The 27146-nt window shown below is 42.3% G+C and overlaps 1 protein-coding gene across 1 annotated transcript in view; it reads right to left on the reverse strand.

Moving 5' to 3' along the window:
• Positions 1-7085: 7085 nt before the first annotated feature.
• The window catches only part of LOC115314061 (neuronal acetylcholine receptor subunit alpha-7), a 97183-nt gene continuing 77122 nt past the window's right edge, over positions 7086-27146 (reverse strand). The window contains exons 7-9 of the mRNA XM_042290423.1: positions 21161-21247; positions 12475-12584; positions 7086-7938 (exon numbers count right to left, since the gene is read on the reverse strand). Of these exons, the coding sequence (XP_042146357.1) occupies positions 7429-7938; positions 12475-12584; positions 21161-21247 (707 nt within the window). The 3' untranslated portion in view covers positions 7086-7428. The remainder of the gene's footprint in view (positions 7939-12474; positions 12585-21160; positions 21248-27146) is intronic.

Consider the following 27146-nt stretch of genomic DNA (forward strand, 5'->3'; position numbering starts at 1 on the left):
GGTGGCCCTGCCCAAACTTTATGGAACCTTTCCGAGGTCGCCCGCATTACGCTGTTCTCTACAGAAAGGGTGCATTAATGACTGAACTCTGCTTACGTGTATCTTCTGAGGCCCTGTAAATAATCGCTTGTTCTGTGAATCTGAGATAAGCGTGCGGTCGAATGTTTTCGAAGTCTGTTGATGCATTTGTGCTGATTTGGACAAAATATAACTCCTTAGAGCCTTGGACAACATCGCAAGGCAGCCTATTAACGCATCTTAGCATAGAGCCACAAATCGACCGATTGTGTTCGGCTACACATATTGTGAAGTGGTTCAGCTAAGCCAAGGAATTAAAACAACATGGCACGTGCAGAAACGTTTGTCGTCTAGGTTTTTGATGATAGACCTTGGGAGAATGCTTTGGGGACGACAGTAATGCCTTTATCTTCTGTTTGTGCATATATTTGGTCGACCTTTAATGCAGAGTCACACTCATTATTTTTTTTCTCATTCTTATACAAAACGAATATAATAAGTTTCAACTGAATGCCACACAATACAAGGGAAAACTTCGAACCCCACGCTACATGCAAGGATTACATTATCATATACTTGTAGGAAAACAACCCGTCTCTGTATGTACACTGCCGAACAACCAGTCAGAGAGTATCTGGGCCTGGTGACATGGTAGAAGCTACGATAATCAACGTGTATAACAATAGATGCCTTCTCATCATGTTAAAGTGGAATTTATCTAATTTAGCTTTCAACCAGAGAAACGCTTTCCCCCAAAATCATCGTACTTCATTTTCCGACTGTCGGCTAATTTGTCCGGCGTAAATCAAACCTTGGTTATACGGAGAGCAACTAAGGACCGAGGAGGAGATAAGAACGTGCGATGCTTTCAGACTTTGTACGAGAAGCAGAAGACTCTCTTGTGTACTCTGATTGGAGGAAGACAGTGAGTAGAGACAAAGGCCCAGCTAGCCATTGCATCTACCCACTAATCCGCCCAAGAGCTCGGCGCTCGTGACGTCAACGCAAGCTCTCATCTCCTCGTCTCCTTCAGTTTCTCTTCGTACAGGTGGATAAGGAGACGTGCACACACATACACACGTAGCACATCTCTGTCACGTGGTGGGAAACAGAAGGACATTGGTGTAGACACTGAACAAGTGGAGAAGACCGTTTGTACTCTAGGTGCCTAGGTGCGCACTCCCGGTGACTCAGTCTTAATTTCAACTGCACAAGGTCGCAGCTGGTGTCATATTATGAGGTCCAGAACGGTTCTGAAGACTCACTCATTGTTCGTAGCGACATTCAGTAATTGGAATTTTTGTTATTGTGCAATCCGAATTAAAATTTTTTTTTTGGTAACTACAACTTTTTCTGCTGAGATGTAAATATTTTTTTTGTAAAAGATCATCTGGTGAGGGACCCTACAAACGACGCCTTTGTTCAGCACCTTGAAAAACGATAAATCCTAGGATTCTAGTTTTATATTATTGACCTAGCACTTTATTTCAAATAAATTCCAGTGTTATTACAAGCCACCCTGCCGCGATGCTTCACAGTAAAAAAAAAGTACACTGCAACGTTTTTTTTAGATCTAATAGTGCTGTAAGATGAATAGGAATCTTTTTTGATAAAGTGAACATAAGTTGGAAAATAGCCTCGGTCTACAATAGAACACAAAATGCGCTCATCAAGCCTAATAAAGAAACTGCACCAATCGCCATTGTTTTCAACGAGTATATATAACTAAAACGAGAACGCAGAATTTAGTATATACCATGTAAGTTTGGCGTTCTTACTTTAGTTATGACGTCTTCCGGCTTCTGGACTTCTTTTACGCATATAGATGTCGACCATAAACTTATTATTAGTTGTGTATACACTGAGAGTGTTGAAAACGTGAGGCATATCCGAGCGCCAACTGTTTCGTTCTAAGAAAGAAACAACAATAGAGAATTGACTGGTAAAAAAAAGCAAAGGGCCAATATCAATGACTACTTATGCGACCTAAACTTTCGTTGACAAAGCCTTCAATTCAATTGCATCGGACGTAGCAATGTTACGTCTTGCATTTTTACACAACGTAAAGCCGAGGCAAATCAATCTCCTCTTGGTCCATGCGTGCTTTAAGATTTTAGAGTAGTTACCTATTTGGAGGCAGGCCTTAGGAAATCAGATTTTGGCATTATGAGAATCTAACCGCAGGTCCTGGTTGAATGTGACTCAACTGCTAGCCGAGGATGTATTTACAACCATTATTTTAAAAGATTTTCGCATTTTTATTTGTTTTAAATCTCACTTAGGCACAAAGAAAAAAGACAATCGAGTTCCAAAAGTCGTCTATTTGTGCAGGGTGAGACAAAGCTGGAGAAGCCTTTGAGTGGAGATTAATTCGAAAGAAAAAAAAAAGTGCCTATTTTTACCGCTTGCGATCGGCCGAGAACTACCTAGGTTTTGATTTTGAAACAATAAAGCAAGCCGCGTCGATTCTGACTCTGCAATATGTTCACGTTCACCGTTCGCGTGGAGCTGACAACATGACAGTGCATCTTGGCTGATATCAGATCAAGGACATTTGTTTCTCAACGTGACTAGAGGACACGCACTCGCACGTAACACTTACAGGGAGCAGATATATCCGAGGATCTGGCTCTTTAGCGGCCATCCTCCGAAGCGCTTGTATCACCCATTCATCGATGACTCCTCAGCTAACATCTTTTTTGGCACACCTAGCACTAGCGATAATCTTAACAACTGTAAAACACGCACAGCCCTCCTAAGACGTGTACCAAAGTATGCACTTGGCAACTTCTAATTGGCACCACAACTTACTCCTCACACGCCGAATAGACGAAATGAAGTTTTACGGGCAGGTTTACCATACCACAGTCTCCGACAACTTAAGGAATGCAGGGCGTCGCGCCGTCCCCGATCGTGTAACGTTGTCGCTCCTTGGTCAAGGAAGTTGCAGCACTATCCGATGGGAACGCATAAAAAAAAACTCGTGCAAAAAGCATAGACACGGAAGCCTCGCCCTGCGTTTCTTATACTGTCGATGACTATGCGAAACGCAAGTTCGTCTGCTTCTTGCTCGGGAGTGGCGGTGACGTTAGTACCACGCCGAGCTTCCATTGGCTTTGATCGAAAGGGCAGCGAGTAGACCCCAATGCCAGAAACCTCGAGGTCTACCGACTCTTTCTTTTTTCTTCATCCAGCCAATAATAAGAGTTTGGCGTTCCGACATCGTTACAAACCCCTTACGCAAAAAGAAGCGGACGAACTTGCGCTCCGTATAGGGACCGTAAGCTGCCATCCTCGTGAACGTTCACCAGGTCTCCCCGTGGCTCGTGGGATTCTACACCCTGTTCCACGCCAAGTACGAGCACAGCCGACGTTACATGATCGGACGAAGCCAATCAAGCAACGTCAAAAAGTACATCGTCATGACACTCGCATTTTCTTTTTTTTTTGTGGGCAGAAATGTTAAGAATGTTGAATTCTCAAGGACGTATACACAAAAAGAGCACTAAGGCACTTGGTACAAGAAATTGGGGATTATCGAACAATCTTAATTCACTCACGAATTCACGAAACAAAAAGAAATTCTTCCCGATGATTCAACATACTGAAGGAAGAACAACTTCACAATCTGCGCTTGACATACATGGGCACAACACACTGACACATCTTTTTTTTTCGCGTGTGAAAAAGAGCAGATACATAAACAAATGAATGAGCTAAATTTGGCCTCAAGGAGCCAGCATAAAATAGATATCGTCGAAGACTCCCGAGAAGAGATGACATGTTTGTGAGGGTCAGATGCGCTTCAAGAATGAGTTGTCTGGCAGATTAAGACTTCAGTTATGATAACTGTTAAGATCATAAGCTCATCCTTTTCAAGCATTCGCACCTGGTGTTATTTAAGGAGCTTGGTACGCACGGTTCATCCATTTTACGACAGCGAGAATGAAGGCGGCCGCTTTCAAACTTTTGTCGTCGTACCTGTTTATGCTAATTACGAAGGAGCGCATCTTAGTGGGTGTCTGAGCGTGTTTCGACGAACAGCTCACTCTAGGAGCGCTGTATTTTATTGCCGTAAGAGATGTTTGTATATAAGATTCACAGTCTGCTCGATCAATTTAAGTTTAATAATAATTGTGTGCCACCTCAAAAAACGAAAAAAAGAACAAGTGTATAGTAAAGTGTACTTCATAAATAAGAAAACATTTTTTTTCCTTTTTTCTTCGCTCTAAACGCCTGAGATGGGAGGGCTACACAATAATTTCAGGGAAATACAACAAGTTTCCGTAAAGTTATTTTAATTTTGATACTTTGTTTTAGCACCACACACGCTGGTAAAGGAGCTGAAATGTGCGTAAATATACATGCGCGGAACGACTTCACTTCCGACCGATCCCTTGGATATTTCTTAAATTTTTTGCGCGCGCCTCATCCAAACTACGTATCTTTCTCGAGATTTAAATAATTAAAACCCTAAACTTGGTACGCTCTTCATTTACCCAACCCGTTGGCATCAGACTGTTTTTGGCACTGAGTACTTCATTTTTATAACACTTTTGTATGAATAACTTAGGAGGACATGCGCTACAGCGAAATCTAAAGTTGGTAAAAATACCGCCCCTTACCACTAATTGAAAATTATCATTTCCTCCAGTCACTGATTGTTTAAAGAGCGCGGGACGTGCCGAGCCCTGTACATCTTATTTTCGTCCAGCAGCCGATCAGACTGTGGCATTAGCCGATAAGAACTTTGAGTAACCGATCACAGAGTAAGAATTCTTAAAATCGATCACAAAGCAACGTTCTGCGTTTAATAAGGTATCAGTGACTTCAGCGGGGTATTAATTTTCCAGCTGTAATGAACGCGAAGTGAGTGTAGCCGAATATTAGAAGCATCCGAAGACGCAACGAGTACGTGCGTTATATATTGTCGAAAAAACTTTGGATTTTTTTTTTTTTAATCTTTAGCGACATTTAAAACTTAACAACACAGTAGTTGAATATATGGCTTAACGAGGAACTTTAACTGCGTTTGTGGGGATGACCTTGCTTTGTTGGGTTGGTGTGGTTGTCTCTTGGCAACCAGCTTATTTCATGGTTATCACATAAAATGGGCAATGTGTATGTACAAAAAAAATTAACATTTCACGAGTTTCTTTTGTTTTTCGAGTAGTCTGGTTGTATTGGTCGCTTTGAATAACGTATATTTCACGTGTAAACGTTATAAAATGTCAATGGCCGATTTGTCAGCAAACAAGTATGAGTAATGCGCGTCCTGACTTTATTAGTTGGCACAAATAAAGCCTTATGCATTAGTTGCGTTACAAAGTTGTTGATTTTTTTTTTCAAAATGGTTTGGAAGATGGGTGTGTCTAAAATATAAAGCATAGAACACAATGAAGGGTTTTACAGGAGCCATTCTACACCGTGACCATAACGCAATAAATTCGGCACACTTAAGACTGTTAACGTGTTTTTTCCTGCATGCAGCGCATTCCTACAAGCAGCGCGCCACCTCTTCCTTTTTCACATGGCGCACCGTTAGTGACATCACCCTCTCGCACTGCGCAGTCGTAGCGCCCCCTCGGGCTCCACGGCTTCCGTGACGATGCATCTGCGTCGCTGTGCTTTCCTTTGTGTTTTATTTTTGAGCTTTGACCTTTAGCGCCCGGACGGCTTCCGTCACGAAGCATCTGATATGAAGCGTCGTAGCCAATACTAATCCCGCTTGTCAGTGTCGTATTTCTGCTAAGGAGGGTTGCAGTCAACACTGTCTTCGCTCCATGGGAGAGTTAATGTTTTTGAATTAATATAGGGTAGAAATTCGTGTCGCTGTTCAGTCCACATTGATACTATTTGTCACAGAACAACGATTTCAAACAATATCTGAACATAGCTGTTAGGTCCTTTTGGCCCTAACTTATGTCTTCTGCGCGATATGCTAATAACTTAGGTCCTAACACATCACGCAAGAACGTCCACCTAATATTTATGAATTTCCTACCAGCGGCTGCAGAATATTTTGCGGGTCTCAACAGGCTTGAAAGCAAACAATTCCTGTTCTAAAAATGAAAAAAAAAACTTGGCGATTGTAGAAAAAAAAAATTGCAAGCATCATTCGCGTATCAGTCGAAAAGTGTCAAGGATCCTAAATGAAAAGAGTTTGATTAGCACGCACAATCGCAACACCTCCTCTTCGAAGTTGATTGAATGCCGAAGGCGCACCCAGGAGAACACTCTGTTCCGAGTCCTTGACCAGGATGGTGTTGCTGGAACGTCTTTATTGATTGCGCCAACACAGTTCCTTGCAGTCTCGGAGTTCATTTGCTTCCACACCACAAAACGCAAGATGTGCCCTCATAAAAGAAGAGGGTTGAGTTGGCGATAGTAGAACGCTCGAATAGACAAACCAGTCGGGATGAATGCGTGGTGCAGTAACCCTAATTTACAAACCAAGATTAAACGAAAACTGCCGTGCTGTTGTGTGGAGCTGTTAGTGAAGAAAGGTCGATCTACATGCGCGACCAAGTATTGGCACTGGTGGTGGGGAGAACTACTGCGCAGTATTGTATAGCACTGCTAAACCCGCTCATAACCCTCATTGACATTTATTGAGACACCTAAACGATGTTTGTAAATGTAGATGACTCGGGCAAGTCGAAAGAAATAAATGTAAAAAAAAAAAAAAACGACTAAGACTAGTTCCTCTAAACTGCCTAACGCTATGACGTATAGTTCATGGAAAGCTTTTACCACTGCCGCCGCGCGCTTTAAACGCTAAGAGCTACCGTCGACTAGTCCCAGTTTCCACAGCTCCACAACGCTAAAATTCACACAACTCTTCCGCACCTTCTGTAGGTTGTTGTCTCTGCTGTACATTTTCGCTTCAGCTTCAGCCACTCTATATTCTTCGAATAATCAGCTCTTGTAGACCGCTGTTAATATTATTTGGAAGCAACACATTGTCACGGCGGTCTTCGATACCCACAGCTCTCTTAGCACCTTTTGTAGAATGTTTTTTTTTTTTCTTCGCTCCAGGCCAAGCCGCACGCTGTAAACTCGTTTGCTTCTTGCGTTCTTCACCGCTTTTTTTTCTTTTGGGGGACATTTCCCCTTCCCCCGTTTATTGAAAAATTTTATAGCACGAAAAGGATCAAAATACGCGTAGTTCCCTGCGACGAACTGGACACGGGGCCTGAATGGCAGTGCAGGAGTTGGACGCAGCAGGCGCTTTCTCCGAGAGCCCGTTACCGACGCTGCGGCGCTGCCGTCCTGACCGCTGTTGTCAGAAGACCGTTGAACCCTAGCGACGTCTGGAAGAGAGAAAGAGGGGCGGGGAGGGAAGGTGACGCTGCGACGCGGGCCGCGAAGGAACACGCTGCGACGAGCCGCCTTCAGCTCCCGCGGTAGCTACGCGACCAAGTGCGGTGCCGAGAAAAGGCACGCGCACGTGGAGATGATGGTGAAGCCCGAGAACACGATGAGGCACACGCGATCGACGACCATAGCAGCGAACTTCCACTCGCCGACGATCTCCTTCTCTTCCTCGTCTTTGCGCATGCGGCTCGTGATGAACCGCAGTTCTCGCAGGATCGAGTTTAGCTCCCTGGACGAGTGGACGCAGGCGTGAACTGTGGACGCTCCTCCGGCTGGCCCCATGTCCTGACCGAGGTAGGAGCGGGCGCCGGCCGCCGAGCGGCAGTCGGTGTGGCCGCCCAACATGGCCGCCGATGAGCTGTTGGCCGTGCGGAAGTCGTCGTCGATGTCCAGCACGTTGGCCAGCAGGCTCCGCGAGGACCTCTCCTTGAGCTCGAACTCCTTCATCTTGCTGTTCAGGAAAAGGCTTCGACGGCCTGGCTTCTGGCCGGGAGGCTCCATACGTAGCAGCCAAGGAAGCCAAACCAGGAAAACTGTCTTGATCTGTAAAAAAACGCAGTGCGGTCGCTTTTCCTTTTCTGCCGTGGAGATATTATTGCGAGCAAAAGACATTTAGCTAATGGCAGTTTATTCGACGAAGCGTTCAAGTAACGTTCGGCGAAAGGAGGTCCCTTCCTTTTGGCTCCATCTGGCCGCGTGCGAAAGAAAAGTTCCGAGCGTGTCCAACTGGGGCCCGATTGGCCCGATGCGCCTGCCGTGCCTTTGCACGTATACAGACCGTCATATCGGCTCTTGCTGGCGATGTTTAATTCTCCGATTAATCTCTCGAACATTTATAAGCACATCTTTGCTACTATTTTTTGTTCAGCCAGCTTCTACATAGGCATGATCATGGTGGAAGGAGAGAAAAGCCCTTCGAGGCGGCCAAAGTTTGCTGGTGCTTCGCTCCACTCCGGCAGGGGGCACTATCGATATAGGAGCCTTTGCACAGGCGCGGTCGCGGGCGGCGAACCCTTGAAAGCGCGCTCGAATAGGAACAGTTCCTCGAGTGGCTCCCATCGGCGCCCCTGGTGCCCGTTAAGATGCCTCTGGGCCAGAGCTGGCCCCAAGTTACTGTTATCTTTCAAGTACGTCGCATCACTAACCGCTCTAAATGATACGGCTGAAATGTTGTGAATTACATTAGAAATCACCACAGAAGACAAGTAATAAATTACAATTTCAAATTACTTAGAAAAAGTCAGGACATACATTATAACTCTCATACAAAAATGGGCAATTGATACTTTCTTGCTAGAGATCATTATGTTCACAATAGAAATATTCTATCTCCATAAGCCGCAGTTTGAAGCTTGTCACACCGGGTTTAAAGAGCAGCGAAGCTGATCGCGAGGAAAGGGAGGTAAGCTTGTGAGGCTAGAGGTATGGCTGACAATTACTAGGGTTATTCCAAAACTTTAGGTGATTTACTTATTCGCTATGCCTGGACGTTTAGGACAGGTGGAATAGATACGGTTGCCTGATTTGTTTTGTCTACCCCCACGATACCGAAGCGAACAAGAGACCAGCAGCTGCCCAAATTTGATGTAAAAAAAAAGAAACAGGAAAACATGTTGATTTTTTTTTGGGGGGGGGGGGGGGGGGGGGTGAAAGTTAACCAAATGCCGCGTTGGTAGTTGATCTATCATGAAACTCCTCGGCCTCAGCCTCCATTCCTGCACTTACCTCCTTTCCAAAAAAAAGAAAAAATCTGGATTTTTTTTTTTTTTTTTTGGGGGGGGGGGGGGGTGGGGTTGGGTTGGGGAGGGGAGGCCAGCCTTGCGATAGAGGCGACGTAGCTGTTTCGGGAACGAGGGTTGCCCCACTAAATTCTCGTAGCTGCTCCAGCTTGCTTTTTTTTTTTTGCTTTTTTTTACTATTGTGTGTTTTAGTGTGCTTCACCAACACTTCAAAGCTTCCAATTGGCATAGTGCTTTCTTTTTTCCGTTCATCAATCGTGTCCATCAGTCACATAGTACCTTTCTCTTGATATATATTTTTCCCTCACCCCCCCCCCCCCCCAGCCCCTAATCTTGCGTTATCTGTGTTTTTTTTGTTTTTTTTTTAAAGAAGTTGCCCTTGGCTTTTTGTATGCGCTCAAGAATATACCTGAAACAAACAAAAATGTAATTTTGAATATTCATTACCATTACGGCGCCAGAGTAATTTATTACCTTACAAAAACTACACATATGTAATGTATTACACTACTCATTACTGCATAACTATTACTGTGACTTAATTACCGTAATTTCATTACTGCCACCTCTGCTCTGGACATGTTGCGTCATCTCACGGCGTTTGCGAGAAACGCGATTAAACTTTCACCGCGCTTGCACCCAGGCAAGCTGAAGTCGTTCATCTACTAGTCTCTTCTTCCACCGTGGTCATAACCACATGCATCTGTGTGGTACACGTTCATTCGCAAGCTGAAATAGCAGCGTACGCTTCGGCAGCCACTCCGACGAAGCGTGCGCTGCGATGATGTTTCATGATGAAATAAAAAGCGAAAAAAAAAACCTAGATAAAAAGAGGACACGTACTACAGACAAGCGCTCGTCTCACGTACGTGTCGCCTTTTTTGTCCTCGCGTTTTGTGCACCTTTTATTTCATCATGAACCACTACCAACTAGCCCAGCTTTCTACCCTGCTGGGACAATGTTTCGTTGTTTTTTTTTTGGCACCTTTGTTGTAGCGCGCTCTTCGATGGTTCAGTCCTACTTCGATGTTTGCTATGAACTATAACTGTCCGCGTTTCTGCCATGATGAGGGGAGAGTTTCATTGCCGAAACGTGTTTGTTAGACCATGTTAATTGTGAAGCTATCGGGAAAAGATGAATAAACCAACGTCATTATTGCATTCCAAGACAAATTGGTGACGCTGTAATAAAAGGCCAAACGAGATCATACCGGACTGGACCTTCAGCTCATCCTAACAATGTAAAAGCAATTCATGATCAAGCTATGCGGAATCGGATGTCGTAACCGCTGTTCACTGTCTCTTTTACCATCACTTTTGCGAGTGGCGGGCTGACAAATAGTTGAGACTGAGTGCCGTTTTTGGTAGTTATTTGAGTAAGAACTGGAGCCTGTGTTTAACCAGCTTGGCTACCGAAGTGATGAATAAGTCCGGCGTAGGTGCGGAAATATTTTGATCTATTATTATTCGTTTTTTATATGTGTTTTACCGCCTTCCTTAGACGCCTCTGATCTCTACATTTTCCGCCATGCGCTGAAAAATATTTCCCAACGAAGACACTGCACCACCACCACCAGACCTCCAGTGGGTCAACCGTAATGATTCATCCGTTGGGGCAACCGATCCATTCCGTTCAGGAGCCTACTATGTTCTGTTTCAATATATTTTTGCAAATGGCGAATGAGTGGTCCGAAAAAATAACCTGTTTAATAGGCTCTGTCATCAAATAATTCTTTGGGCTCAACGAATATCCATTGAACGCAAAGGAATGCACGCACGCACACACACACACCGACGCACACACACACACACACACACACGCATACAAACACACAAAAAAATAACATAAACAATCCCTTATACCGCGTATTTCAAACCATCCAACCATCTACATAAAGTACCAACTACTCCATAATCAAAAATCAAAAATCACTATTTAATTTTTTCGTCTTACACGAGTACAACTAAAACTTTCGAATTTTCTTAGGAGGCGCCGATCTGCTTACGTAAGCGTTTTGGTACGAACGGCTCTAAAATATAAACTTGAAAGAGAACCACAAAGTTGACAATAGTTACCACCCGTTAGTAACCTACACCAAAAAAATCGAGTCGTAAAAAAACCCTTAGGGGTTCTGCTTGTTTCTATTTTTCATCCTAAAAAGATATTATTTTATGCACCCCCTCAAAGGGTGCTTTGTGAAGTTCCTATAAGGGGCACTTTTCAGCTACTTTTTTGATGCGAAAAGGTTCTTCATCGCCCAGTTGCCTTTGTAGTACGCCAGGCGGCGATAGTGCCTGAGGCCGAACCGTTCTTCACGAGCTGAAAGAGTTCTTGAGGCGTCGGAGGCTCTTCCATAAACGAGATTTTTTTTTTTTGTGTACACTCTAAAAAGTTTGTTCTTGAAAGGTTCTTCGAAGCTCCAACATCTCTTTCAGCTCGTGAAAAATGGTTTCGTTTCAAGCACTATCGCCCCCTGGCGCACTAGAAAGGCAACTGGGCGATGAAGACGTCTTTCGCATCAAAAAGAAGCTTTAAAGGAGCCATTATTGCTTCTTCACGAAATACCCCTTTTAGGGGTGCTTAAAATAACTTTTTTGGGTGCCATATGAACAAGCAGAAGAACCAGTAATAGTTCTTTTACGACCAGATGTTTTTATAATGTACGTTAGGGTCTATTTAGTTTGGTTACTTCGCTTAACACTGACACGAGTACGAAGCAATAAAAATAACTTTAGTGCACAACTTACGTGGACTACAAATTAAGAATTGAGTTTCGCGTGGTGCTGCGAGCAATGTTTTTATATTTACTGTGTTGAAACAGAAATGAAAGAAGATGTTATGGCTTTATATTTAAACCAACGAATCAAATCAGCCGCACCCCCGGCGAAAGCCTGAGGAACAGCTTAGACAAATTAGAATTCTCTTATATTTCACTGAAATCTTCACCACTGGAAAATTATTAGATAGCGGGCACCCCCGCAGTGAGCACCCCCGCAGTGATTTGAACCTGCTACTAAAGCCACGGATTTTTTTTTATTGAAAATTACTGAGATGGTCACAAGGGCTTTAAATACGTTTTCATCATCGTTTTATGAGAGCCCTCTTTCATAACCCATCTGTTTTTTACAGTGATTTTGTTGGTACCATCAGCTACAGTGTGTTTTTTATTTAGGTAATAATTTCAGGAATGTTAGTGAGGCTAGGTCAATGTTGAAGGTTCTTCCGCTGGATATCATTCATTTCTCAAGTAGGCTATACGTTGTTCGTACAAGGTAACCCATGTACCTACTTTAATGTGATGTACGTCCAATATACGAGAACCAGAATTTCAGAACTTACCACAGCAGGCATTTCGGTTGTTTCTTGATTTCGATGATGGTAGTTGAGCACCACCACTGTCATGACCACAGAGAACGCTACCATGATCATGATGCAGGCGAAATAAGTTCCTGTACGCGAGCGAATAAAACCCACTGTTAGATTATATATTGTAATTATACGCACAAAACGCAAACAGTTTTATCTACCCCTAGTCCATAGTATATGCTTACAAATACCTCGGAAACATCGCGAACATCATGGCGACAACAGTGTTGGAACCGCACTTCGTCCAGGACAACAACAGTGCCATATGGTTGCAATAGACGTCCAGTTTTACCGAAATTTCGCAGTATGTAAGTTGCCTTATATTGTTCCACGAGACGTAATGTTTACACCTTAAGATGAGGCCTCTTTCTAACAGCTCTATTTGTGGTAACTTTGTGCTAAGATAAACGATATGTTCGCGGGAGTGTTCCTTCCGCTCAAAAGAGGTGAAAATCATGATCAAAGTAAAGATTTTATTGTTGTTAGGATAAATGTTTCCAACACTTTAAGGTATCCGGAATGTCTACTTCCCCGCAGAGCACCATGGAGATGTGGCGGAAGCTTAGTAAATTACGAGGCTAAAAATGTTTAGACCTGAAAAACTAAGTTTGTGCATTACATTGACTGTAACGGATCGGACATTTGTATGTGCCGACTGTTTGTTGGGCCTAGAACATATTTTCCTTTTCTTCATCCTCCGAGCTCCACCCACAACCTCCAGCGATTCGCTCACCAAAGTGCTCTGCAAAAACAACGGATTTTGTCAGTGTGCATAACATAGGTTTAATATTTTGAGGCGCTTCTAATGTTTTGGTTTCTATTTATAACCAGTGTTTAAAATTCTAGCTGTTAGGCTTGTTCAACGACAACTCCTGCCTCAGTTTTTGGTTAATTGTGACGCTGCGTAATGTTTTACGAATGTCGCCACGGCGTTTATACCAGTGTACGAGGGTGGGTGTAATAACCTGTGGAAAGACGGAAGGAACGCTGCTCCCATATATGCATATAACATTTTTAAAAAAGTAAGGACGCTGTTGCTTTTCGGCATTATTTTTTTACGGACCAACACGTTTGTCTCTTGTGTGGCAGCGACTCTGAAATGTCCTAGACTGTGTAAAGCAGCTGATCTTAAAACGCCGATGTAAAGTCGGGTATCCTTCACTCTATAAACTCGGTTGCGTCTACTCTCCCGTAAACACTGGGAGAACCAATCGCCGGCAATCTACGAAGGGAACTCGGAGAATGACAAGGCTGAAAACATGTTTCACCCTTTCCCCCCTTTCCCCTTAAAAGAAAAGAAAAACTCAGCACATTCAACATTACGTACTCAAGCGAAACGTCTTGCTCAGTTTTCCATAGAAGACTGCTTTTTCTTTGTTAGGTCTGGAGCTATTTTAGCCTCGTAGTTCGGCGAGCCCCCTTCATCAATTGCGGCGATGTGCTTTTCGAAGGGCTTTACGTGAAAGCAGACCATCCAGAACTCTCAAAGTATTCTACAAGGGGTACCTGACTTTCGACAACTTGGTTCCATTTTGCGGGAAATAGTTCAACGGAATTTAATATTTATCAAATGTCTGTATGCAGTAATATACCAGAAAGGCTATTGCCAATTGATAGGGATGAATTTGAAATGCCAACCACTAATTAAGTATTATTGTACGCTTAACTGTACAAGAATACTTAATTAATGGCTGGCAATGTAAAGTCCTTCCAAATAAAAGAGACTCAAAAGGAAACGAAAGAGAAACAACATATTGAGCTTTTTATAACATATCTGCACATTCTATGCACCCTCTGTTTTTTGTATTTTTTTACTTTTTTGTGTTCATTACAATCTTCAATTCTACCATGCACACGAAAAAAAATAACACTAGCCGTTAGAAACCGACCTGTGCATAGAATGGTAATTGCGATGTTGACCGCAGATTATAGCTGGCCGCCAGTATAGGGCTATGCATTTTACATCCTTCAAATTTCCCGTGCGTCGATTTTCTCACATTTGCACTCAAAAATGTCCGCTGCCATCCATTCTTTTTAGCGTTTTGAGCTAGAATGACAGTGGGTAAGTGACTATCGCCTTCTACCGAGAAGTTGGGCGAATGACAAGGACAAATATGTATATATGTCGAGACCGAAACGTTAAGTCTCCGTAAGCATAGCGCGTCCGCGTTTCGAGCCTCTACGGCATGCTTAGCGTCAGAACGCAAAGTTCATTTCTAGGTCTGAACATGTTTTTTGCCATGTCATTGACAAAGCTCCTTTTTTTCAGGCTCGTAATTTTATGAATTCTGTTATAGTAAAGTAGTGGACACAATCACCGCTGTATTTATGCAGACGTTTACATTCGTGCCTCATCAGAATTCAGCTATCGGCATTAACAAGCATGAACCAACCAGCTCTACAAAAGCACGTAACGCAGATGTATTAGTAACTCGCAGCGATTGGCTTATCGAATGATATGAGGGAAAATCGACGCACGGGACGTTTATTGATATGCTACCATTTACTCACGGGACAAACAAAATTATGCACTTCATTGCAGGTCTATATGAAACTTGTAGTGCACTTGTCGACCCGTAATAAATTAAGTCATCCTCAAATATTGTCAAAGCCTGTTATAGACATACAATACAAATGTATAAACAAGCGATATCTATAAATGCGGCGTATACAGTGATTTGTTTTGTTTTTTTAATCTTACACTCTTGTGTACAACAAACAAAAAACTCCATGAAACTGCATTATTGCGGTTTGCGCAGCAGAGTTATAGGACCTGGTGGTCAATATATAGGAAAATATTCGCCACGATAAGTCGGTTATTTTATTAATTTTCGTTAATTAACCTCCGAATTAACAGAGACAAATATATCATTCCGAGTCGAAACCTTCTAAGCGTCATCGAAAACGACTAGAGTATATTATAGAAAGATTTGGCGCGGGTGGGAAGAGTGTTGGTGCCCCAAAAGTCACCACACGTGCAACAGGTGCAAAGCTAGTGGTGCGAAAGGGCGCCCGCACGGTTTACCCGTTTCTCGATCATCATTCACGTTTACTCACCACAAGCATCCCGACGGTTACCCAAATGGTAACTTTGGCGCACCGCTGAGCCTCCCACGCACCTTGCATTTTTCTCAAGTGGATCGATTTAGTGATTTTCGATGACACTCAGCGAGTTTTTATTTGGAATCGTACATTTATTTGCCCTAATAGATTTTTTTCAGGTATATATAATTTACCTATATTAAGCATTCTCTCTCTATATTATGTCCTCTTGGTCGTATAACGCCCCTGCGCAATTCATATTGCTGTATGTTTCACAGCTGTTTTTAAAAAAAAACAGTTTTGTAAAATATAGAAAAACACCCTATTAGCACTTAAAAAAACGGGGCCAATAACTGTGAAACTCTAGTGACTATAACCCCGTAACTATATAAATTGAGGTCGTTACTTACGTTAACATCGAACCTCAGTCTTATACACTTCTGGCAGCACAAGGACAGAGCAAACACAAGGAAACACACGGCATGCCATAATGGAGAGGGAAACAGAGGGAAATGCGCATTACAGCAACAGTAGGCGTGCAACAAAGCCCGTGCAGAAACGCCAGAGAACTTTGTGCGGCGGGAAAGCAGTGCATAGCGTTTTGTTTAGGTACACTATTTAGAGCTTCGTTTAAATGAGCGAAAGTCGATACTTAATTGCAAAGTTACAAAAAGCGAGTCACATCAAGCTCCTACACCGAGTTTAGTGAGCGGGACGCTCAGGTGCTTTTGCATCCGGGAAAAATAGAAACTAGAAGGGTCGAATTGACCCGACTTCCCAGGAGTTTACGAAATGATAATGATAACATTAATAAACACGCGAGCTGGCTTAAGCTAAGCCTAGTTAAAAATAAGAACCATTTGAGTCATCTCCTCTTTTATCTATTTATGAGAGGGTAATTGTGTCCAATTCCCAGCGTTGCTTAGCTTGCCAGCAATGGTTATTGCTTTTGAATATTTTGTATTGCCATTCTTTCATGTTATGAGCAGGGATTGATAATATGAATGGCAAGTGGGACGGAAGTTGCACTAACGAGCAGCAGTTTGAATGGAGCATAGGAAAGCAAAACAAAAACCATTTCTTTCATTTGTTGGTTGTCTTCGTGCTATATGGTTTGGAAAAGGGGGAACCTTTATGGTTATTTGTGACAAATTGTATTTGATTAGTATTCTTATCGTATGTATCAACGTACCAGTAGAGTGTCGCCAAACTCGAAATCGCAAGACAAATAGATACCTTAAACACAATACGTTAATTGTAATAAAAAAAATCACAAATTTGGTTTAAAAAAAACGAAAACAAATGCGTATTTCTAAGGTTGCTCCGAGTATATTATCTATTGAAAATCATTACTCTTTGGAAGTCCATAACACGTGCTTATAAAACAAATGTTTTAAATGAGGGCTGATCCAGCAATGAAATATGTTTCAAACTCTTTGTTTTTGTCCTTCGCTCTAAAGAATTTAAATTATATTAACACAGATTTGTTTTTCAATATAAGTGTGCATTTTTAGATTCGCTGGATTATGTAAAATGAATATCTTTATATTGCATAATTTCTCCTCGAGAGGCTACGTTAATTTTAAATATACACCGGCTTTGTATCTAAGTTTATATACATATCTCCGGGAACGAAAAATATATACACGATACATTCGTTAAATTCCATAAGCTGGGACTTTATTCCGAGTGTAAAGTTTAAGAAACAGGATGGGGCTTAAAATATTATAACCCTTGACGCAACGCAAGAACTTGAAGTAACCTATATCGAATTCTCGTTCAAAAAAAAAAAACAGTGCAAGTAAAGAAAAAAGAAGCTTTGCCGATCGTTATTTAATAACGCACTTTGGTGGTACCCAAGTTTTATGGATCATATTTTCCTGTTTACAGCAGAAGTTTGGCCACGGAAGCAAGCGCAAGAGTTACTAGAGGCGCACATGCAGCAAATATCGACTTGAAGGCGTGTTGGGTGCCGTACACTTCTACCTATTGAGCTGAAGGATAAGAAAAAAAATTCTCAAAGAAGTTTTGTTGGATGAGGTCGTCGAAGTTTAGATAAATTTAAAGCAGGAATTTACAAGTGAGCGAAGCACGCCACAAAAGCCTGGTTTACATTGAATGAACCTCTCCAAGCGTGAATTCTTAAAACCAAGGCCTTTAACTCACAAGGTTGGTGTTTTTTCTCATTGAGTCAGTCAAATATATTATATTTACATAACCATGTTCATTTATGCTAACGCATCGGTTATATTAAATTACCGAGAATATTTTTTAGTCGGCATCAATCGGCAATTTCTGTGCAGTGGATGAGAATTGGTCAAAGAGCGACATGGAGCCACGTGTTTGAAAGTATTGAGCTTATGCTCTGTGCACAATTTAAGGCTTGCATATTATTGTCTTAAATTTTCCGAATGAAGAGTGATATGCCAAAAATTTCCCGGTAGGCAAAAATAGATATTTAACCTCGCGCTTTACCTTTTTGCTATAGAATACCAGTGTACTTTTTTCTACAGCGTAAAGTGGCAGAGTTTTCAGTATTAAATATGGAACAAATTGTTGCACTTTTTAAGGAGCGCCATATTATTTGAATGAAAATAACACAATAAGGCACTTAAATCGAACTGCTAAGTACTTAGGAGCTCTTGGCATTAATTCATACTTTAGATCTTATCCCCACAAAAATTGCATGGATGGCTTGGAGTATGGCGTTCTAATAAAAGCCAGTAAACTAAAAGAAATTCTTTAAAAACTGTTTTTCATTTTAGGTAACTAGCCTAATATGGCTATTTACTGCCATTTGTTTGTATATCCTTTCTTTGGAAACTACGGAAAAGATTTCATGTTACGGTTAGGAGCATGCACTTTAGCAAACGTTTACGTATACAGAAAGTCAAATGTCGGGACCAAAAAGCACACCAAGTGTCACTGGAAACTATGTACACCTGGGAGCGTAAATAGATATTTCACTGAAAATAATCGGCCCATTATATAATTTTTTTAACTGATAGATTAGCACCAAAAAAAAAGATCAAGTTGACATCGGCTATTACAACACAGTCATGAACGCTACCTCGGCACCTAAAAAGTAAATGCATAAGCAGTGTTATAATTGAAATTATAAGTACAACTCTTCAAAATTAAAGTCATAATTGAAAGTAGAAATAAGTACTTTTTTGGAGCTCGTATTATTTAGAACTATAGTTTAATCGAGTACTGACGCGAATTTATCGTAATTAAGATTTAAAGTGCACGTAGGGAAAGGAAGGACGCAGGCAGGAGTATCACAAGTAAAAAATACCTCAAGAAAAAGAAATTAGTACAGCGAGCGAACACTCGGCTCGAAATACGTGATGCGATCTGCACAGTGCATACACTCAAAACTTCGCTCCAGAACAAACAGACAAAAAGAAAAAAGAAAAAAAAAAGAAAAAGTTAAACGCGGAAGCTCACAGGACGACACTGACTCGCACCTAAGAGCGGCAGGACGTCTGATGTGACTGGCGTTTTGTCGCATATGATCAGCACGAAGACCATCAACGACAGAAGAATGGTGACCCCTGCAAAAGCGGGTAACGGCTTTCCGTCAAATCACATGACTGCTCGTGCAACTTCGGAAAAAGAAAAAAAAAAGCGCTCGTCGTCTTTGTGGTTTGTGATGACGGGTTAAACGAGTCACGAAAACAGTGAACGCGCCGTGGTCCTTGGCTTTCTTTTGACTAGTTTAGCTGGTCGCAAGCTCTAAATCCTTATTAGTTCAGGCGGTCGCAAGCACTAATTCCTGATTAGTTTAGAAGGTCGCAAGCTCTAATTCCTTATTAGTTTAGCCGGTCGCAAGCACTAATTCATGATTGGTTCAGCCGGTCGCAAGCACTAAGTCCTGATTGGTTTAGCCGGTCGCAAGTACTAATTCCTGCTTGGTTTAGCCGGTCGCAAGGACTAATTCCACAATGGTTTAGCCGGTCACAAGCGCAAATTTTTGATTGGCTTAGCCGGTCGAAAGCACTAATTCCTGATTGGTTTAGCTGGTCGCAACCACACAAAAACGACAAGCGCCGTGAAGGTGCATTTTCGACTCTGCTTGATTGGTTTCAAGTGTTCGTATACCTTCGGCTGCTCTCGACTAGCTTGAAACGGAGTATAGACAGTAATTACTGTGGCGGAACATAATGCAGTAGAACATTCTGCAGGATTAGAGGGACTGTCTCAATCGGCAGCCGTCAAGTTACATTCGTGTACGACGTTTGTATGTTTAAAACAAATTTTCTAACCCACAATGCAAATTTAGGAACGGCCAAGTGTCTAGAAAACCGGACCGTGGCACAAAAGTATTCCTAAAGCGGAATTTCATTTCCCTTTGAGCCTAACCATAAATGTAACCTCCCCGTGGGAATTTTCTGGAGGTAGAATAGTCGGTCGCGTTGCACCTGCGCAACCTCTCACGGGAATCGACGGCCCTCTCGGTGCCCCGCAGGAAAGGGTTGCTACGTCTGAATTCGGCTGTTGTGTGTGTGTGTGTGTGTGTGTGTGTGTGTGTGGTACTGAACGAGACGTAGACATTGAACGATCTCCGTGGGAATGCTCTGACCTCAGAACAGCTATTTCTTGTTTTGCAATGGTTCACCGTACCAGGAACGTTATGATTATTTGTGTTGCAACGTCGGATTTCACAAATTCCTCAGCGTTCGAAAAAATAAATAAATAAATGTATATATCTATATATATATATATATATATATATATATATATATATATATATATATATTGTTAGGAAGAAGAAGTGGTACCGCAGAGTGGCGCGCGCTCGACGAGCATTCAGAGAGCTCGGACTGTTCCCGGAAGAATGTCACCCCTACTATTCATCCTGTATCTAATCATTCCTCATTAAATCACCCTATATTAGAGTTTAAACTACGACGCGCCTAATGTAAGAGCGACGTATTTTTAAATCGCCCAAAGTAGACCGTGGCCTTTTAATACTGCTGAACGAGAAATCGAGACTGGAGTGTTTCCCCCCGAAAAACCTGCCTTTCTAATACTCCTCATTAACATACCATCTAAATAAATAGTACGTCTATTTGGATGCGGTTTCCAAAGTCCAGATCCGTTGGGTTTCAGTCGATCACAAAGAAGACTTGAGACGGACAATTATCATATACTACTTGAAATGACTCTTCTATCGTTTTGTCCTGCTCATGATTACATTTTTACCCTTTATTTCAAATAGGGTTGAATTTCGCATCGGAAGTATCACTTCATCACTGCTTCTGTTTACTCTAAGGGCGTTAGGTTTTTGATACCTCTGTCTTCTTCAGTGAAGGGCGGACTCGGGAACCTTTAAAAACTTACTGAATACCGACAACTTAGGAGTTCTAGGCGTTTGAACAATATAAAAATAAGAACACAATGCATTTCTAAGGGCAAAGCATCCACAGCTACGCAGACATAAAATGGGCTTGTACAACGAAACGCTTCAAACATGAAGAACAAACAGACACCGCCAACATCAAAACTCAAATGAGCCATGAAACAATCATGTCAAAAGTGAAGGCAGCCGGGTAGCACGGTGATAGGACGAGCAGCGAACCCCGAGGAATGGTGGACGAGTCAGTCGGCGCACCTATAATGGACACGGCGTCCGATGTGGGAGGCATGGTCTCGGCAAGCTGCAGCATGAACACCGTCAAGGACAGCAGAATGGTTACACCTGTGCGCGTGTTTGCGGGAGGACACCTCGGGTGAGGACCGATGTCTATGATACGTACCTCACTATCGTCACCACTGAAAGGAATGTCGTGTTAGCACGCGCAAAAAGCACAAACCTCACAGTTCACGGTTGAGGAAATAGTAGCGTAACTACTACCGTAAAATCCCGAATAAGCGCCCACCCATGGTGAAAAAAAAGGGAAAATGTATGAGGAAGGCAAGATTTCGAAAATGGGCGTTCGTTCGGGACCTTAAGCTACTTCAACGATAGCTATATGTTGAAATGCAATCTTTTCTCCCATCTGCATTTTAATTGCTTATTGTATAGACGGAAGTTAGTACCTTCAGCAAGGAGCTTTACCGTAAGTTTGCAAATCAGCGGAAAAAACTAAATATGTCGTAAATGCGCCCCATGTAGCTTTTAAACTAGTTTAGGGCAAACGGAAGCCTACCAATATTTTTGTTACATACAATGTAGGCCTCTTTTGAGCTTCTTTCTGTCAGAGGCGATGGCACTCAGATATTAAACCGGGTGTCTAACCGAACATAGGTCAAATTATTGTTTGGGTGAAAACTACCCATTGCACAGGAATAAGATACGTGCCGTGAGGGTCAATGTCAATAGGGCTGTTTATTGAGGTGCAAAGTGTTTAGGATAACTAAGGTTGTAATCAAATTTCAATGATCAGCGTATTTTTGTTGCCGAAAATGAACATATTGGTTGAATTAGAAACTTAGAAGAATCGTCGAAAGCTGCGAAATCGGTCAAATAAGCAACATTTGTAGCGCCTGCGCTGTGTTTTGAGTTCTTGAAAATGCTTTCAATTTTGATACCCCAGCACGATTTTTTCTGTTTCTCATCACCCGCACGTTCGCTTCGCCACCCTTGCTCCTGCAGCACACACTGCAATTTTTGCTCACCACCACGCCTTCCTTGCCTTTAAAGTATTTCTTAAATTGACTGATTAGGTCGTTTCCGGTGACACTGAGCAAGTTTCTAATTCGTGCCATAGGTTCATATTTACTAACAAAAATATGATAATTACACTTATTAAAGCTGTATGCTGGGCAAGTTGGTATTGGTCTTGGGTTGCCAAAGGCATGGTAGCGTTGTTTTGGACGAGGACAAAAGAAAGAAAGAGAAGACAGACAGCGCTCGTGTCTGTCTTGTCTTTCTTTCTTTTGTCCTCGTCCAATAAAGCGCTACCATGCCTTTGGCAACCCAAGATAATTATACAGTGGTAATTAAAAATTTCATTTGTCTGAATCTCTACGCACCACACTAAACAGTGACTAATAAAACACCAATCGTTTGTCTCTTTTAAGGGTAGTCTTCGCGGGAAAAGTATGACCGATGTTCGCTGAAACACACGGTAAAATAAAAGTGAGAAAAAAAAATAGAATGTAACTTTTCTCGAAAATATTTTTCCTTGCCAGCGTGCCATTAAATATATTTACACGGTAACTGTTAAACCCTAAAGTTTATGTTTAACAAGCTACCACTCGTGATGTCAAAGTGCTCTTCGGTGTCTCCGTGCGCTGCTGTTAATTTCTCTTGGAAGCTTTTAAAATATCGATGGTATGTTATACATATGATTGAGATACTTTTGTTTTCCATAAGAGTAAAAATTTAAAAAAAAGTTATCACAGAATTGTGTTTCTTTTTATTTTAATCAAGCGTGAGTTGACTGTAATGGTTATAACGGCGTTTAGACATCGCTCGTGCCAACACTTATAACATCTTTCTTGAGGATCTTGAGATCTTGAGGAAGTTAAACTAAGAAATCCGTACAGCCTACTTTCTGGGGCTACTTCTTTCAAATAAACATGGGCGTTTTGCGGTTTTACTCCTATAATACGAGGTGTCTGAGACTATCGCGACAATGGCATCACCACGGGAACGCCGAAATTTTGTTTTCACCCGCTTTTGATCTCGTCTATTCCAAATCTTACTCATTAAAATTATATCTCCTCAGGGACCTTGTATCTTGTAGACCAGGGAACGAAAGGTATTAATAGGAGTGGCGTGATAATTGGCGACGAAACACGAGAATTATTCTAGGGATTAAAAGCACCCGAAACGCGATACGTGCCCCGGAAGGCCATTAAATTAACAAAAGCTGCGCTTCACGACCGCGCCCCTTAGCGGATTTTTTCTTTTAAATCATGTATAAATCGTTTTTTAGCCTCCTCATAAAAAAAGAGAAGAAAAAAACAGCTCATGACGCAACCGCATCCTGGACATCCGCCCTCAATGATGTGCCTTTTTAAGCGGCTAATCAATAATCTTATAAATTTGATGCGCGGGGAAAAGAAAAAACGAGAATAGTTCGCGACATTCTCATCGAAGAGACAGAACGCGTCGATATTATAACCCGTAGTACCACTTGTCCACACCTGGATATGCGAAAAGAAAAATACTTAGTCACTGACAGCTTATAAAAAAAGGAAGGGCGCGTCTTCTTATGTTAATCACGCCTCTTGCTTTGTGATTGGTCCGTCGGCGTTCATATTCGGTATAATGCTGCAATCCCATTGGCTGCGAGGTGATAATGAGGTGCATGTGGCTCGCTACTCTTTGTTTTTGTGAGTTTGCTATCCCAGATCAAATAAATCACGTGCAGCAAAAACCGCATGACCCCTCAGCTTTTTTTCTTTGAGCGTGATTGGTTAGGCTGACGTCGCCATGATGGTTCACTTTTGGCGCTGCTTGATTAGCTCTATCGGACGCTAGCATTTGACTGCGGCCGGTCTCTTAATTGAAACGGTATATAAAGACTATAGATATACCTTCGTAAGCATCTCGATCTAGAATCCTACTCTGTTCTCTTTGTTCGTACCCTCATCTTTGGGAGTTTAGCTGTGTGTCGTCGAACTCATTGGCCAGTTTACACGGAATTGCGGGGGGACTCTCTTTTTTTCTTTCGTGTGGCAGGAAGACAACGCCTTGGGCGGTTTATACTCGAGTGCAGCGGCTCCGCCATTCGGCGTTTCTCCAAAACCTCCTAGCGCTCCGAAATCCACGAGTCAGGTGAACGAGAGAGAGTGGTCGATAAACGGAGCTCTGCCGGATCACCTCTCTGCCTTCTTTGTGTGATCTTGGGTTCATTTAGCATTATATAGGAAGCCAGGTCTTTTTGTTGCCTGCTCCACTCCTTTTTTACGACTTCTTCCAGTTCGGACCGACCAGCTGTTGCTACGCTTTTGGGACCGGCCGACAGATTTGGAGACTTGGTCAAGTCTTGATGGCCTTTCGATGTTTGCCGTCAAGCCTTTGTCAGTTGCTGTTTTCTTCTAAGTTTTGTTTTTATTGTTTAGTTTCGGTCCTAGGCTTTGTTAGAGTGACTTTGCGATTGCTCCGACGTGTTGTTTCCCAGATAGATGAATGTTTGGAGTCATCGACATTGGTATTGAAGTCTGATAAAAAGAAAGAAAACGTTTTAAGGTATTTCGTGGGTTATAATCTCACGCTTGAAATTTAATGCTGACTCGTTGGAGTTGTAGCTTGTGGCTGACAGACTTCTCCACGTTACATTTAATATGTATGTATTAAATGCAAAAAAAAATAAAAGAAACTCATATAAATTCTTGTTGGTCAACCGCAATCCCAGAGCACACAATGCGATCCTCGATAACAAAGCAGAGAAACTAAAGTGTTGTTTGTTTGGAGAACGCGAGGTCGGTCTGTGCATGTATGACGACAATGGTCCACGCTGTAGCAAATACAATTAGACAGTGCAGTACGACTGCCTGTCTGGAGTCTTCGGCGTGTACTCATGCATTAGTGATCGGAGCACCGCACGCCGGAACGATTCTCATTAAGATCTAAACGGACAGGGGTGGTGATTGAGCTCAAGATGCCTTGGTCCTGCAGCGTGGGTTTTCGCTCCAAGTACAGCAATCTGCGGTGCGAATACGTTCAGAAACTAAGCTCCCAGATACTATTTTTTTACGATGCTCAAACGTTTTATTAGACGAAATACAACAATTCAACACAAGAAAACTGCGCAATACAATCTAAAGGGAAACAGAAAGGGTACATGTTGCAAAAAGCTTAAAATGTTACGTCGCCAAAATAACAAAGCGGCTGACCAAGGTGCCTGTAGATTCTTCTTCCTCTGACCGTACCGTTCTGTCGTGTACTGTGACGTCGCGTTATCAATTATATCATTATCCCTTTATAATTTTTTTGTATTCGCATTTCTTAGAGTACCACATTTTAACCTAGGAATCTAGGTCTTTGAGTGTTCCCCTGGGAAAGCTTGGAATCCGGATAGAGCTACGATTTTCTTCTAGTCTCAGTTGCAACCCTCGTTTTTATTGTAATCATTTTGTTCTCCGGCGTTCAGGGGTATCGAACTGCGTCGAGATTTCTATGCTTTTGTTGGCTGAGGTATCGATGTTATTTTTCTTTGCACATCGCGAAACACTAAAGTCGCAAAGTCAGGACACAAAAAATAAGTAGAAAAACATCCCTTTTGAAAAAAAAAGGTGAATACGCAACGCGCGTTGTTTCTCCACCAGTTCAAGTCAACTCTAAGCACAAGATATCGAACGCGTTGGTGAAGATCCCCCGGGCGCGGAATGTATTCAGGAAATTTAAAATGCATCTTTACTCCCCCGGCACTTTTTCGCTTAGCTTCGTTACACTTCACGTCTCGTTCGAGCGTTCGTATTGAAGATATGAAAGCTACGCGCCCGTCTTTACTTTTATGCTGCACATTGTGACCTAAAGGGGCGCTGACGGGGAGTGGGCTGGAGCACTTGGTTTCAGCGGATCCTGACTTGCTTTGTATGCACGCGTAACTGTGTTGTTTTAAGCTATGTATATTTGCCGCGCTCTTTGCCTATCGATGCTTTAAAAGGTTCAGCTTTGGTCGTAGATTGGGGAAAGGCTTTCTGGAGCAAGGAAGCTTTTTGAGCGCGCGTGATTTTGATGTGAGCACAAATGCGGCTTCTCTTTCTTTTTCTTTAAAATTACCTCCTCGTTTTTTTTTGTTTTTTTTTTTCTTTTTTTCACAGCCCGAAGTTTTGCGGTTTCATTTTGTCCTTACTAAGAAAGGAACATTTGCTCTTTTTTTGTTTTTATGTCGAATATTGTTTTCATTTAAAACTCGTTAAAATCACAAACGTTTCTTGAGGCAAAAAAATAATAAAAGTGTGGTCGGAAAGTACTGCAGTTCTGTAGCTTCATTTGGTCGCTGGTTTCTCTAAGCACATGCGATTTTATTAGGCACGTAGGACTCATACGTTTTCAATTTAAGTTCCCCCAATCGCTGGCTGAACTTTGTTTTAAGAAGCAGTAAAAGACATTCGAAGAGCAGTTCAATTTGGTCGAAAAACATATACCTCCAAGGCATATTGCTTGGCAGACAAATGTGAAATTTTCTATGAGCAGTATGAGCCTAATTTACAATTTCATATCTTACACTGGGAGATTGTGAAAAAAGGCCCAGGCCGAAGGCCGTTCTGGAAAGAATCGATCTTTCTGATGAAATGTGGTCAGTATTGTTAGTTGATCATATGTAAGTGCCAGTCCATACACACACATCAAGGTCGACTTCACATAAGCAATTTCGTATAAAAGAGAGCTTCGGCCGAGGAAACGGAAGCCTTAAAATTGATAGCGCTCCTTTGATCTACCAGATAAGGTTCCGGTATGTAGGATGTATTGCCGATGTACTATACGCAAATCTGTGCAGTATGGCAACCTAACATCACTGTGTGAAGTGGTGGCGTCACGTGAAGTTACGCTAGGTAACCTGACGTAACGCACTCTTGTAGCGTGACGTGACGTCATTTCATGACTTCGCAGCCCACGGTTACTGCATTTAATAACTCTGTTGCCACTGCGACGTCTTGTGATGTTCCCTGGAGGGTGCAGATCGGCCGCTGCTGTT

Source organism: Ixodes scapularis, unplaced genomic scaffold, assembly GCF_016920785.2.
Source record: "Ixodes scapularis isolate PalLabHiFi unplaced genomic scaffold, ASM1692078v2 PGA_scaffold1__304_contigs__length_218370807, whole genome shotgun sequence".
Lineage (NCBI taxonomy): Eukaryota > Metazoa > Arthropoda > Arachnida > Ixodida > Ixodidae > Ixodes > Ixodes scapularis.